Source organism: Neomonachus schauinslandi, chromosome 14 (assembly GCF_002201575.2).
Source record: "Neomonachus schauinslandi chromosome 14, ASM220157v2, whole genome shotgun sequence".
Classification (NCBI taxonomy): domain Eukaryota; kingdom Metazoa; phylum Chordata; class Mammalia; order Carnivora; family Phocidae; genus Neomonachus; species Neomonachus schauinslandi.
In genome coordinates this window covers 77,584,822-77,600,038 of record NC_058416.1, presented here as the reverse complement: position 1 = coordinate 77,600,038, position 15,217 = coordinate 77,584,822, and the positions used below count along the sequence as shown (strand labels likewise).

The window sequence follows — 15,217 nt, the reverse complement described above, 5'->3', positions numbered from 1 at the left end:
CCCCTCCTGTCCCTTTCAAAGAACTTCTGAAGTTCACGTTGGTACCCAGGTCTCTTGGTCTCTGTCCCTATCAGCATCAGCAAGAAGCATGGGTTTATTCTGGCTGTGGCCCAGACCTGGTGCTAGGTGCTTGGAGGCCTTTAAGAGTTGGCAAGGCCTCCTTCCAGGAATTTGCAACCTGGGGAGTGGGAGTAATAACTCTTCGGAGATTAAAGGGCTCCAAGGGAGAGATGCACAGAGGGGTCCTGCTACTGTCTCTTTTTCTTAATGAAAACCCTGGGGATGAAACTAGAGAAATTCTGCCCAGACCCTGTGCCTCTAAGTGTTTATTTGTGATTCTGAGCTCTCACTTTCTGGGATTCGGGTTGAAGTGGGAGGGGGTAGAAGATGGGGAGAGAGACCTAAAAGTAACTATCCCCCTGTAATCCTGATTTCACCCCTCAAATCCCTCTCCCTAAGCGCTTTACTTTTCCAAAAGGGACTCCTTTCCTGAGACAAGCTATGTTAATTTCTTAACCGCTTTTCTGTGGTTGTGGCTAAATTCCCCAGGAGTGGATGGGCTGGGGTGGGGTGGGGGGCACTCTTTCCTTTGGGCGGGTTTGGCAGCGGGGACATTGGGCTGGCTGGCTGTGAGGCACAAAAGAAATCTTCCTTACAGTGCCGCAAGCACAGATGTAACGCTGCGCCCCTCTGCGGGCGGGGACCCGGCTTGGCAGATGGCGAAAAGCCGAATTGGCGAAAAATTGTCCATCAAATGGCACTTTCTGGGTGGTGGGGATCTTGTGCCGCCCAGGCGCAAGGACGAATGCAAGGGACCCCCTTTGCTGGCCCAGGCAGTCCCTCCCAGAAGTGAGAGGGTCAAGTTGGCTTGGGCGGGTAGGTTAAGTTTGTTTTTTTGTTGTTTTTTTTTACTTCCCCCCTCACTAGAAGATCCGCCACAAGACTTGCGAAGGGGATTGAGAAGGGAGGTGGCTGGGCCCAGAGGGCACGCAAGAAGAGATGGGGGAAGGGGGGAAGGCCTGCTATGGCTGGGGAGGAGAACAGGCAGGGAAGCAGGATGTCCTGCGTGGTTCAGTTCGGGGTGCCGGGATTGCTTCTCTGAGGGGTCAGCGCTGCAACTCTGTCGCCACGGGGCCCTGGTGACAGGCACATGCCCCGCCCTTTCTCCTCCCAAGACCTGCGGGCTTTTGTTATGCAGATGGCGGCAGGAGGCTGTGCCGGAGGAGGAGGAGAGACGGAGGAGTCGGGGGGAGGAAAGTGCAGCTCGCGCGACCAGCCTCCTCTTCCAACGTCACATTGTGCGAGAGACAAAACCCGGGCGCGCCTGAGCTCACACGCGCACGCACACACAGACGACCCCGTCGCCTCTCCTCTCCTGGCGCTGCCGAGAAAGCCAGCCCTCCCTTCCCTTCCTGGGGCGCGGAGGCTTAGCAAGCTCAGAGCTCAGCCCAGAGACAACACAGAAGGCGAAGAAAGACGGCGGGTCAGCCTTCTTTCTCCCCTGCCTGCCTGGGCTGAGGCGCCCCATCCCCCGCCCTGAACCCCCGATCTCTCCCACCCCACCCCTCTGGGTTTCACAAGGACTGAGCCCGGAGCCGGGTGTGCCCCCATTTGGAATCCACGTTTCAGCACTTTGGACAGCGCCCGGGCGCCCCGGGCCCCTTTCAGTTGGCTATGGCGAGCGTTCAGCAAGGGGAGAAGCAGCTTTTCGAGAAGTTCTGGCGAGGAACCTTTAAAGCTGTGGCCACCCCGCGTCCCGAGAGCATCATTGTCGCCAGTATCACGGCCCGCAAGCCGCTGCCAAGGTAATGACCTCCTTCTTAGCAGGGTAGACCCTGATGGCCCTTCTTTCCTGGCCTGTGTGCCCCCGAGCCCTGAGGGGTGGATGCAGGCAGCTGGGCCAGGGCGCCTGTCTTTTCCCATCACTACTCGGTGTCTCCCGCTGGAACATGGGAACTAATTGCCTGTGTGAGGTGGAAGCTGGTGAGAAGGGACAGGGAGTCTTTAGGGGGAGCAACACTCAGTGGTCTGCTGACCTGGCAGCTGCCATTTGAAAGGTTTTGCTTTCTTGGGGTGGGCGGTGTAGGTGAGATAGGACTTGACTAAGAAACTTTTCTTGGTATCAGAGCTCAGAGGACAGGGGGGCAAAGGAATGGTGGATTTGGGGTGGTTGGGGATGTTGTACAAGAAGAGAAGATGAGGGTTGAACCAGCTCAAATGGTGTTCAGAGGTAACGGCACATTTCTATACTCAGCTCAGAAACTAGCAAGCTTTGAACATTTTGACAAAAGCCCATATGCTGTTCCCTCAAATACACCCTAAACAGCACCCTCCTCCACGCCTTTCTGGCTGCCACTGCTGCTGAATTCTCTCTTCTCCAGCATCCAAAACCAGTACTCTGAGCTCAAGAGTCAGGGAGGAGCCTTCCAAGATCGTGAAGATGATCTTGGAAGAGTTTTATTTGGTTTTTCAAAAAGGATCTGATTGCTTTGAACTCAAGGATGAGAACAGACCCATAGATGGTGAAAACAGTGGGATGGGGGAGAACAAGGGAAGAAAAGAAAGAAAGGCAGAAAGAAGGAGAAGAGGAGGTGGGGTGAAATGGAGAGGAGACTGGGGAGAACATTCCAAGACAGAGAAAAACCCAATTCTTTTCATAAAGCATTCAATTTAGAGGAGTTTGAGAATGAAAGGAAGAAGGCTGTGCCCTCTGTCAGGGAAAATCAAGGCAGTATGAAAACTCATCTTTTGCTGGTGTTGGATGAGTGGTTCAGTGGGAGAAAAAGAACGAAGTGAACCAGGGGAGACCACTTGGAGGATTTATTAATCCTGGCAGGCTCCATTAGAGAGTAGATTGAAAACATGTCTGTGAAAGTGCTTCAGACAGAATGCCTGTTCTGGAACCACGGGATCTGAACTTTCCAGTGGGTGTGGGGTGGGTGACGGGGAATCCTATCTACAGAATCAAACTCAGGCTGGAGAACTTTTCAGAGTCTGATAGGAGCCTAGCTCACACATGTCTTTAGAGAAATGGGTAGCCCATGTTGGGAATGGGTGTACACTCGAAGCAGGATGTGGTGGGCTGCAAACAGCAGCCAGTATTTGTGGCTGGGAGAGAGGGGGACACCTTGTGACACAGGCTGGAGAAGGTGAATAAGAACACCAAATGCCGTCCAAGACTGATGTTTCTCTGCTTGGAAAAAGGTTCTTTGTAGAGAGTTTTGACGTCAGCAGTTTTATCTTCCTGGGTTTCAGCCATCCATTCCGCCTTTGGAGTGCACCTACTGTTGGCAAATCAGGTGCTGTGTGGGCCAAAGAATATGCCCTTGTAGAAGAAACTAAAGACAATTTCATTGAAAACTACATGTGTGGCATTTGGTCCAGAGTCTGCCATATATTTCAGGGATGCAGGAAGAGGAGAGCAGATTCATGGTGGTATTTGAATACAGAAAACGCCTTAAGTCCACCTGACTTGGTACCTTCACCCTTTGCCTATCTGTCTGTTACTGGCATGTCCCTTTATTGGTCATATTCTCAATCATATGAATTGCCCGAAGTCTCCTAACGCTCATGCTTTTTGTAGTATTGTTTAAATCCCAACATAATGCATCTGAGACTCCTAACAATAGCCAACCCTCCTCCCCCAGGTGTCATTTCCCTCTAGGTGTCTTTTAACATCCTGGGTCTCCTTACCCCTGGAAACCACTGCTGGGATGAAAGTCTGAGTCATAAGCCCCTAATTTATGTCACGTGGAAGGATCTCCTTCAATAGTTCTGTAACAGGTGTGGCCCCTCTGTAGAATAGATTCCAGTTTTATAGCTGTTACTCCTGGTTTGGGGTGGGAAGTGAGTGGGGAGCATTTGTATTCAAGTCTTCAGGGAAGGCTGGGTTTGAGTCGTCTTTCAACAGACTGTCTATAAAACCTGAATCATCCCCATCCCCGTCCAATCCAGCCACATCCAGTGAGGTCAGTTTCTGCATCCTTTCTAATGTTGTATGCTTACTTAACAGTGAAAGTACCATGTTTCCAAAGCTGGATTCTCAGGAAGGAAAGGGACAGAGACACTGGCATTGCATCAGCTGAGCCCCAGTGGCTTCCTCTAGAGGCAGTCTAGGGACTTGGTCTCATCAGAAATGTCATTTAGTTCCATGAGTCAAGACCAGCACTCAGTCAGCAGATCTGTAGAGAGATGGGGGAGGGATTGGATGAAACACCAGCCAGTTCTGTTGGTTACACACTTAATACGTGTTTCTAGATGAGGGCTACCCCTCCTCTGAATGAACTTCCCCAGAATATTTTAAGTCTATCTCCGAAGATAATTTAGTACCAGGATAGAAGCTTACATTCAATTGGTTGATTTCATAGCACTGTGCATATATCATACAATCACACTCCAAGCAAAACCGCCCCTCGTCCCCCCCCGCCCTGCCTTCCTCTCCCCCTCCATGAGGCATACTTGATGAGGCAATAGCTTTATGTGTATCAAATTGCAAGCAGATGTCTGACTCAAATGTCAGAACGGTATAGCAGAGTGGGAGGCAGTATATCATAGTGGTTAAGAGCTCATACTTGAGTTTCAGACAAACCTGGATTCTTGTTCTAGCTCTACCATTTAGCTGAGTGTCCTAGACAAGAAGCTTTACCTTGCTGAGCCTGTTTTGTCAGCTACAAATAGAAATAATAGTAGCCATCTCAGACACTGAATTATGAGGACTGAGTCAGGTAAAACACTTTGCACAGTGTGTGGTCCAGAGTGATTGCTTAATAGACATCACTTCTAAAACAAACCGCTCAGTTTATAATGGCCAAAAGAAATCAACATTTCCTTCCAGTATTGTATTCCTCATGCCTACCCATTTCTCCCCCCAAAAGATGCTAGCAGTGAACATTGTGGGATTTCAGCTGCTGACAGGCCATGCATTGAGATGGAATTAACACACAGGAGGTGGGGTGGGAGTGGTCCCATCATTGTCTTCCCTGAGGGAAGGTTAGCTGCTTTCTGATAGGACTTTTTTAGTTAGGGGTGGAGGGCTGGTGAAGAATTATCTAGATTCAGAATAGATTGCTATAACATCCTCACAGAGTATTCTTTTCACTTGTGTAGAGATGACCAGGTACTGCTAGTCCAAAGAAGACTCAAACTCCTGAAAAATTAGTTTGAATCCCTAGTTCTGTCAAACCCAGAGTGACTGTATAATTTATTATTCATATCAAGAGTGAAAGGTTTGCTGTGAGTAGTTATTCCAGAATGGAAGATGTAACGGGGACTATCCCAGGCCACCCGGGATGCAGGGTGGCCAAAGTGAAGCCTCACCTTATACGAGCTTGAAAGACAGCATGAATCAATAAGATAGGTGGAGAGTAAGAGACCCCTTTTTTGTCCCCACTGAAGAAGTACAGTCATTTTTCCTGGCATTAATTAATTCTCTTTTTTAATGGTTTGGCCCAGAAAAGTTTGTACCCAAAGTGTTTATGCTCAAAGTGGAAAACTTAAGTGTCTGAGGCTAGACCCAACTGTAATAATCATATCACCGGAATAGTAGCTGAGGACCTAATGAACATGTAAAAACCATTTGAAATTAGCATATCAATTGTTTGTGGATGCAGGAGTGTTTGTAAAGGGCTAGAAAGGCGGCCCTCTTAAATGGAATAAGCAATTCCCTTTACAATTCTTTTGGCAAGCTATTAATTTTCTTCGAAAATCCTCTCTATGCAGAATAGTCCAGAAGCAGACTTCAGCCCAGGTCTGTCCAAAGGATCATAAATTCCAAACTATTGGAGATTTTACTGCATAAAGGGAAAGATGGCCAAATTGTAAGGCAGGAAAAATGCCTTTGAACCATTTAATTCCAGACTCCCCTTTGTGCCAAGAGATCAGTTAGCACATTTGTGCTGACTCTGTCCTCGGGAGCAGAGGGGCAGCTGGGAGGTGATTTCCTGACAGCCTGTGGTTAAAAACCAAGGTACTGAGGGTCATGGAGAATGCTTGCCCTGGCGATGAATGATTGTTTTTCTTTGGAAAAGGAGTGTTATTGTTTGGGTCAAACCTTTCTCCTTCTGAAAGGTGAAATTTGCTGAATGGTATACAGGGGTCATTGGGGGGGGGGTGTGCATTATTTCTGACACAGCTGTTTTCACTTGGCAACAGTGCTGTCTTAGAGATTTGGGCTGCAGTAGATACTGAATGAAAGTTGGATGCATTAATTGAATGAGTACACGCGGTCCAAATCCAGTGTCAGATTTGCTCTCTCCCAGCCCGCCCCCATTCCTGACAGGCTTGGGATTCTTGATCAACGCCGCCTAAGAGACACACACTCTGCAGATTTGACTCGCACTGGTGTCAGAATGAAGCTCTCGGGATATAGACGTCCGTTTGGCTGGGGGAGTAGACATGTCGGCTGGTGTGGGTACAGGAGGTTGGACGAAATGCCACCAGGAAGTGCTTTTCAGGGCTGTGTGAGCCTTGATGAACTCCACCCCCACTCTAGGCCACCAGAAAAAAATGGGGGGACACCCCTAAAAGCCTAACTCCTGTGATGAGGAAAGAAGCCTCCATTGTGCGCTTCCTGCTCTTGCGAGCACCTCAGGCAGGCCGCCGGGGCACGATAAATTTTTAAAAATATCCTCTCTTCCAGAGTGACTGGATTTACCTTCCTGTGGGGTGGAAGGCCTTGCAGGGGCTTAATAAAACCAGAGTTTTTAAATTGCTCGTTACCAAGACTTTCTTTGAGGTGTGAGAGAACACTTCTGGGGAGAAAGGGGAATGGTGAAGAACTTGGGCTCTGAAGTCAGATCTGCTCAGGCTGAAACCTTGCTGTGCTACTTTCCTACCTTTGGACTCTGCTAATCACTTCACCTTCCCTGTGCCTCAGTTTGCCCACCTGCGTGAGACTGAGCTCATAGGGTTGTGGTGAGGAGTAGACGAGGTGATTCATGTAAAGGACATGGCACAGTGCCTGGCACAGACCAGGAGCTCCATCAACAATGCTCTTGTTGCCCTGACGTGAGTTACCCCAATGAGATGTTGGGAGAGAGCCACACCCCTCTGCACCTGGGCTGGGTGAGTTACCTGGTGGTGACGGTGGGGCTTCCTTGGCCTCGCCACCTGACCACCTCAGTGCTCTGTATTCGTTTTTGAATGTGGTTTTGGCATTCCCTAAGGAGCCACTGGAGATGTGTAGAGCTGTTCAAAAAAATCTGACAGACCCTGATGGCAAGCTAATCAAAAACACTTGTTTCCTTTTACTATTTATTTGCAGATGCTAGTGACTTTTGGCAGGAACTTGACCTTCTCAATCTTGGTTTCCTCATCCATAAAATGGGGCTAATAATAGCAGCCCCCTCCAAGAGCTGTTGAGAACACTGAATGGGCTAATTTATGGAAAGTGCTGTTTGGCACAGAGGAAGGGCTCCATCAACGTTAGCTCTTACTATTAATAATAAATTATAGTTTTTATTATTACTACATGCCAGGCCCATCAAAGAGGAAAAGATGAATGAAATGCAATCTCTCCCGGGGAGGGCCTCGGAGTTTAGTGGCAAAGGTGGACACAAGGCACCAGTAGGAATGGCATGAGGCAGACGGTCCTAAGTAGTGTAATGTGGGTAGGGATAAAGAAAAAGGGATGTGGAAAACCAGAGGAGGGAGGCACCCTCCATGAGGCATGGAGTCCCTTGCTTATAGTCACACAGTTATCCTTAGTGGGCTGATCTGTGAAATGGGAATGATTCTTTTATTTCATCAATTTTACCTACAAATGCAAGGAATGATCAGAATGAATAAGGCCTTTGTTGCTAGTAGAGTCTCAAAAGAGACCTTTTTTTTTTCTCCCCAGAAGAAAAAACAATTTAAACTTTCTGGAGGGGACATCATCTGCTGGGAGGCTCAGAGTAAGTGCTAATGAAGGGGGATTGTGGAAAGGAACTGCCCTGATTGTATAAAATTTCCAACTCCTCTGTCATTGGCTCAAGGATGCAGACTCTGGTGTGGACCATTAGGTTTCTTGTCCTTCGTGGTCTAGCTCTGGCTAAAACAAAATCCAGTCTGCATTCCTTGAGCAGCCACCAATGGTGGTGGGATTGGAGCGAGCCCACACGTGTCAAAGAGAAAATAAGCCACAGGGAATGAATCACAAAAGGGAAGAAGCCGCATGTAGCTAAAAAATAAAGTCATGCTTTCATTCGTTGAACAATTTTATTGAGCTCCTACTCGATATAGCAGTGAACAACACCAAGCCCCTGCTCTCATGAGGGAGACAGGTGATAAATGAAGAAACAAGGTAATAAATGAAGAAATCATAGAAGGTCAGGTTACAATAAGTGTTATAAAGAAGAATAAAGCAGGGGAAAGAGATAGAGGGTGAGGATGGGGCTGCTTTGTTGGATGGAGTGGTCAGGGACCTGGGTGAATGGAGGGAGCAAGCCATGAGGATAACCGAGGCGAAAGGGTTTTTGAGACCGGGAACAGTAAGTGCAAGGGCCCTGAGGTGTAAGCATGCTTATTGTATTTAAAAATAGCAAGGAAGTCAATGTGGCTGGAGCAGAGTGAGTGCGGGGAAGACTAACAGGGGATGACTCCCTAGATGGAGGCAGGAAACATTTCAAGCAATTAACATAGTAAGCCAGTTAAGGACTTCCCAGGTCCTTGGTTCCTAGGCTGGGAGCATGGAAGGGGTCACAGGAGGGGCTCCTGCCCTCTCAGTCAGGATCCTAGGTCTGATCTGCTTCTATTGGCTCCTCTCCTTGACTCAAATGCAGCCAGGATGACTTTGAATAGCAGTGTTAGAAGCTTAGCCGGGCCCCTGCATGTGTTATGGACAAGCATGAAATTTACAATACCTCTGATTGTGATCAATCAGATTAGGAAATTGAAAAACACACTGTTTAGACTTCCAAATAGCAGTGGCAAATCTTGTTCCCATGATGGTGAGGATTTGGTCCATCTCTCATATCCATGCATGCAGATCTAGACTATCCCTCTCACCCAGCCGCCCCCCTTCATGGTGCACCTTTGAAGCTACAGTTTGCTTACTCTCCATCTCTCTCTCTCTCTCTCTCTTTCTCTCCCCCTCCCTCCCTCCCTCCCTCCCCCATCTTCATTGGAGATTTTACTGAGGGAGCTCCCATATGCCACAGCCTGTGTGCGGAGCTCCGTGAAATAAAACACAAATTAAGATGTCATAGAGACAAAGCCAAACCAAATACAGAACAATGCCGAACCCTAAAACAGTCATTAAGTAATTCACGTCTCCGTGTGTCTGTTCAAAACAAATATTAAGATCCTCTGGACGCAAATGTTTCTCATCAGGAGAATCCCCCCGTTGCCGGATTCCCTGGGCTTACATCCCGCTGACAGCTTCGCTGAGCAGAAACACCAGTGGATCACTGTTCTCCGGCTTCATTAAAAGTTAAGCTTAGGCAAGTGAGCTGGAATTTTATAAGACAGTCCCCACTCCTTTGGGGGGAGAGGTGCCATCTGGGCCTGAAATGTGTGTCTTCATGGTGTGCACGCTCACTCATGGTGCAAAGTGGGTGCCGAGCTCCTTCTGTCATTATGTGCCCAGCCCTGTGCCAGTGAGCAAGCACGTTTTGTCCATTGCCTCATTCCATTTTCACAAGAACTCCGGGAGAGAGGTGTTTGAAAGGCTGTTTTATAGACGAGAAAGCGAGGCTCAGAGGTTGGAAGTGACCTGCTCAAGGACACCTGGCTGGTAAGAGGCAGAATTGGGATAAGAAGCCAGAGCTCTTGACTGATGTGTGTCGAGTCTAGTACGCTTTGCAGAGGAAGAACACCTGAGACCAGGGAGGTGGTGAGGCATGGCTTGTGGAAGGCCACATTGTTCGTAAGAGGTGAAACTGGGATCTGAACTCGGGTCTGCCTGATGGCAGCTATAGTTCTTCTCTACCTCCTGTACCTCCTGTCGCTGTGGTTTGGCTTTTAAGATTGTGGGTGTTTTTGTCTCATTTTGCTCATCTTGTTTTATGTCCAGTCAGCTTAGGCAATAGCTATTCATTATAATCCCAACTCACCCCACTCTCTGTAACACTGCCTTTCTCTGTCCATACCCTCCATACCCGTTCTCCACATCGAGCTAGAAGAACCTTTTCGAAAGGCAAGTCAGCCCATACACACCCCCTCCACCCATCTAAAGCCCTCCATCGCTGTCCTTTGGTTTGCAGAATACAGAGCTGACCCCCTGTGAAGGCCTAAAGACTCTCCAGCCCAGCGTCTGTCTGCCAACCTACCCAAGATTGTTTCTGAAATGCTGCCCCTTACTCCCTCTGTTCGGCCACACCCCTCTCCTTTCAGTAATCAAATTTTCCGTGCCCTTTCTGCCACCGGGCCTTTGCACATGATGCCAGGAAAGCTCTCCCTCTCCCCTGGTGCCTAATTTATACCTACTGCACTTTCAGACCTTAGCTCAAATGTCATTTCCTTGGGGATCCCTTCCATAATGCTCTAGACTAAGTCACACCTTGAATTACAGACTTTCTTATCATGGCAGGTACCTCTCGGGTCTCAACATGCTTATGATTTTATATTGATTTGTGAGACCCATGTTAAAGTATACCTCTCCTAAGAGACTGAAAGCATCATGGGGACGGGGACTATGTCTGTGTGCTCCTTGGTGTATCTCTTTCACCTGATACACTGCAGGGGGCCAAACAGTTGTTGGTTGAATGCACGAATTATAACACTTTCCCCTCATCAAGTCGCTGGCACACCTAATAGTCTGAAGCATATGGAAATGCTAATATTAAAAAACAGCAAAGTTAATTCCTTTGATTTGCAAGAGAAACATTTGAACTGCTGGGGGCGTGGGGGTGGGGTGGGGGACCATGTCTGTCTCATTCCTTGCTGTATCTCAGCACCTAGGACAGTGGTCCATGGTTGGGGATCTTTACATATTTGTTGAATGAATAAATAATGAGGGCATGCAGGAATATGCATGTGGTACTGATGAGGAAACTCGGGGACTTACAGAGGTACAGCATCAGAATTTTAGAGCTAAAGGGATTTTTGAGATCATCCAATCTCATTGTACATGGGGAGGTCTGAGGGATATGTCTTATAGTATGTGTAATGATGTATTAGAACCACAGTGTTCGGGCGCCTGGGTGGCTCAGTCGTTAAGCGTCTGCCTTCGGCTCAGGTCATGATCCCAGGGTCCTGGGATCGAGTCCCACATCGGGCTCCCTGCTCCGCAGGAAGCCTGCTTCTCCCTCTCCCACTCCCCCTGCTTGTGTTCCTGCTCTCGCTATCTCTCTCTCTCTGTCAAATAAATAAAAATTTTTTTAAAAATTTTAAAAATTTAAAAAATCATTTAAAAAAAAACCCCACAGTGTTCATGTATAATTCGTAAATAATACACATATATATGGGGGTTTCATCCTCAAAATTTCTTACTGAGAGAGAGATGAGATCAAAAGATCTTTAGGACTCACTACTCTAGTTCAGATCCCCATTTTGCAGATGAGGAGACTGAGACCCACAAAGGGGGAGGGGTTGCCCGACGTTCATAGCCTGAGTCAGCCTGAGTGAGCTCTGGGTTCAGTGAAGTGGTGTTTGCCCAATGTCATGTTTGTGTTTGAATTTCCCTGCTGTGATCAGGTGGCCAGACACTGCTCTCTCTTGCCACCCTACCCCCTGTGGGGAGATACGGCATCCTGCCTCCATAAAGACCTCCTGTGGCATATGCTGCCCGAAGCCTGGTCTGGGGATCCTGATGAGATGTCCGTCTGTACCCAGCCTGTGCCTAGCAGAGCAGGTGAGCAGCACCAGCTGTTTCTGGGATCATGTTTCAGAGCTTCCAGCTGATAAGGAGGCTTTTGTTTGGCTGGCCTGCCTTCCACAGCCAGGTGGCAGGTGATTCTGGGGCTCAGCCCACTCCCATGGGGGTAGGTGTCTGGGCAGTGGTGCAGGATGGACTCAGGGCCACTGTTTACCATGTGGATAATGTTTCCAACAGGAACCCATTGTTGTAACAGCACCTTCCATTGGTCAGCTCCTTACAAACCAGCATCACCTTGCTGTGGCATTTAGCCAGCAGCCAGGATGGGAGGGCCAGAGGAGACCTTTGAGGAACTCACATTCAGCCTTTTCATTTTATTGATGGGGAGACTGAGGCACAGAAAGAGCAAAGGGCACTCCATGGAGCATCAGAAAGTTAATGCCAGAGTGATAGCTGAAAGGTGGCCCACTTGACACCTAGTCCTAAGATACCACACTGCTCAGAGTTCCTTGGGGAAGAAGGCAGAAAAACGAATTTATTCCCATTTTACAAATAGGACAAGTGAGGCTCAGAGATGTGAAATGACTTGCCTAAAGTCACATCATGAAATCATGCTACATCCTCATCTTTGTTCTCATTCAGTCCTCACAACAGTAAGTGTCCCTTGTGTGTCCCTCTCACAGATGAGGAAACTGAGGCTCAAGGTCTTATAAAGACCCAGAATAAACTCCAGGTCTCTTGACTCCCTCCCACTGTGGGACAACATCTCTGACCCCAAGAGCTTGCACACCCGGCATGGATCCAAATTCATTCCTGTCAGAAACAAAGAATCGTGATTGCCAGGATCCCTTTTTTAATTTGTGCAAAGGGATTTTACATCTCCCTTCTGATTGTTCATTCATACCTTCATCCAACACAGGACTTCTACTATAGGCAAAGCATAATGATGAATGCAATTTTCTCTTACTGTCAGGCTGTTTACATTTTAGTAGGGGAGACATGTCTATAAATAACCGGCATTTAGCAGGCAGCGCAGGAGTTAATATCATCAAAAAGTGAATCAAATTCTGAACAGATAGGGCACCTGGGTGGCTCATTTGGTTAAATGTCTGCCTTTGGCTCAGGTCACGATCCCAGAATTCTGGGATCGAGCCCCATGTCGGGCTCCCTGCTCAGTGGGGAGCCTACTTCTCCCTCTCCCTCTGCCGCTCCCCCTGCTTGTGTTCTCTCTCACTTGTCTCAAATAAATATATAAAATCTTTAAAAAAGTCTGAACAGATAAAGTGACCTGCCCAAGGTCATACAAGTTAGTTGTGATGCCATGCAATTTTAGATCTCTCCTATTCCTAAACCAAGCTCTATGCTAGGCAGTTTGTAGATATTATTCACTATATCCTCACCCCAACCCTGTGCAAGAGATACCATTGTCCCCATTTTGTAGGTGGTAGAAGCTCAGGATTTAAGCAACTCAGCCAAGGTTATCACCGTGTAAGGGTCAGAGTTAGGATCACAGCCCAGATGTGCTGCTCCAGACTTTTCTCTTACCCAACACTTTCTTCCCCAGAGGCATGATACAGAGCAAAAAAATGTCACTGGTGAGGCCTAGCTATTCTCCTACTTTTAAATTTCTAGATGATCACTCTAGTGGAGGCTTACCCCAAGACTGGGCTCAGGCGGAGGGGAGAAGGGACTGCCCAGCAGCGAGGCTGACCTCACAGGGCTCAGGGCTTGGTGAGGGCTTGCCCTGGGGTATTGATGGTCTCCTCCCACAATGGGCAATAACTCAGAAGGAGAATCAGCCAGCGGGAAGTGCCTTTCATGCTAGAAGTGCTCTTCCCAGCAAGAGGATTATCGAACCATCCATGAAGAGGGATAACCCTTCAAGACAAGGAGACAAGAGATATTGGTAGTTAACCATATGTTTTCTTGACCAGAGCTAAACTCAGAGATGGCAATGCAGAGGACCACAAGCTGAATCATTGGTGTTGAGGAAGAGGGTGGGGTAATAGATATTTGGTAAGCACCAGGATCTCATACTTCTTTGCACTAACCTGGGGAGTGACTAAAAACAGCCTTATATTGTAAGTGAGAACACAGGTCCAGAGAGGTTATTTTACTTGTCCCAGTTTGCCCACCTTGGCAGAACTTGGACCATTGACCATCAGTTCATGCATATTACCGTGGAGACATCCAGCATTCCTGCCCCACAGCACCATTCTGGTCTTGCGGGTCCCCTCCCCGCCTCCACTCTGTCTCTCCTCTCCCTAGCCTGGATGCAATCTCCTTCTACTCTGGAGAAGTCTTTCTTTCTTTGTGTTTCTTCAAGACTCTCTCCTAAGTCCATAAATCCCCTTTGCCTGCAGGCTTTGACTTTTCCAAAAAGCAAAAGCTGAAAACACTCATGTTCTTCCTGTTTTCAGCCCTGACACATGCCTCCCCTGAGGCAAGGAGGGTGGAACCCACTCTGCTTAAATGGTTAAAAAAAAAAAAAAAAAAAAAGGAGAAAATACAGGGAGGAAAAAAACCATATAGGTTAGGTCAGTTTCTCAAACTATTATCCCACTTCACCTCTCCTTAAACCCCGTAAGCTTTTGAGATGGTACTATTAGTATCTCCAATCAACAAGTGAGGAAGCTGAAGTTCAGGAGGATTATGCGACTTCTCCAAGGTAACACAGCCAGAAAGTAGATCCAGGATTCAAACTCCAGCTTGTAAGGCTCCAGTAGTCAAGATTTTATACACCATGTCCCACTAATACACTACCTGTGAGAAAAAAAAAAAAAAATTAAGATTGTCCAGAGATGGGGGCGCCTGGGTGGCTCAGATGGTTAAGCATCTGCCTTCGGCTCAGGTCATGATCCCAGGGTCCTGGGATTGAGCCCCACATCGGGCTCTCTGCTCTCCTGCTTCTCCTTCTCCCTCTCCCACTCCGCCTGCTTGTGTTCCCTCTCTTGCTGTGTCTCTCTCTGTCAAATAAATAAAATCTTTAACAACAACAACAAAAAAGATTATCCAGAGATGAGGAGTGACTTTCCCCAGATCATTCAGCAGGTCAGCAGAATGGGACCCAGCTGGCTGATCACAGGCACAACAATGTGCACCTACATTTAATGAGCATCCCCTGCATGCATCTGACCTGTGCTCATGCTCTTCAGTCTCTAAGGAGGTTATACTCAATTGAATACAGGAATAAAGTTCCAGAGAAGAAAGAGACATTCCTTAGAGTGTCAGCCAAACTATAGACCCTTGCACCTGAGTAGGGACAGGATGGTGAAAAAGGTTCCATAGAAAGTGTCAAAGAGGGGCGCCTGGGTGGCTCAGTCGTTAAGCTCAGGAAGCCCCGCATCTGGCTCCCTGCTCAGTGGGAAGCCTGCTTCTCCCTCTCCCCCTCCCCCTGCTTGTGTTCCCTCTCTCACTGTCTCTCTCTGTCAAATAAATAAAATCTTAAAAAAAAAAAAAAAAGAAAAAGTGTCAAAGACTTCA

General features: G+C 47.9%; 1 protein-coding gene across 1 annotated transcript in view; it reads left to right on the top strand.

The window, feature by feature from the left end:
• The first annotated feature begins 1,223 nt into the window (after positions 1–1,223).
• The window catches only part of SRRM4 (serine/arginine repetitive matrix 4), a 144,566-nt gene continuing 130,572 nt past the window's right edge, over positions 1,224–15,217 (top strand). The window contains exon 1 of the mRNA XM_021703589.1: positions 1,224–1,805. Within this exon, the coding sequence (XP_021559264.1) occupies positions 1,675–1,805 (131 nt within the window). The 5' untranslated portion in view covers positions 1,224–1,674. The remainder of the gene's footprint in view (positions 1,806–15,217) is intronic.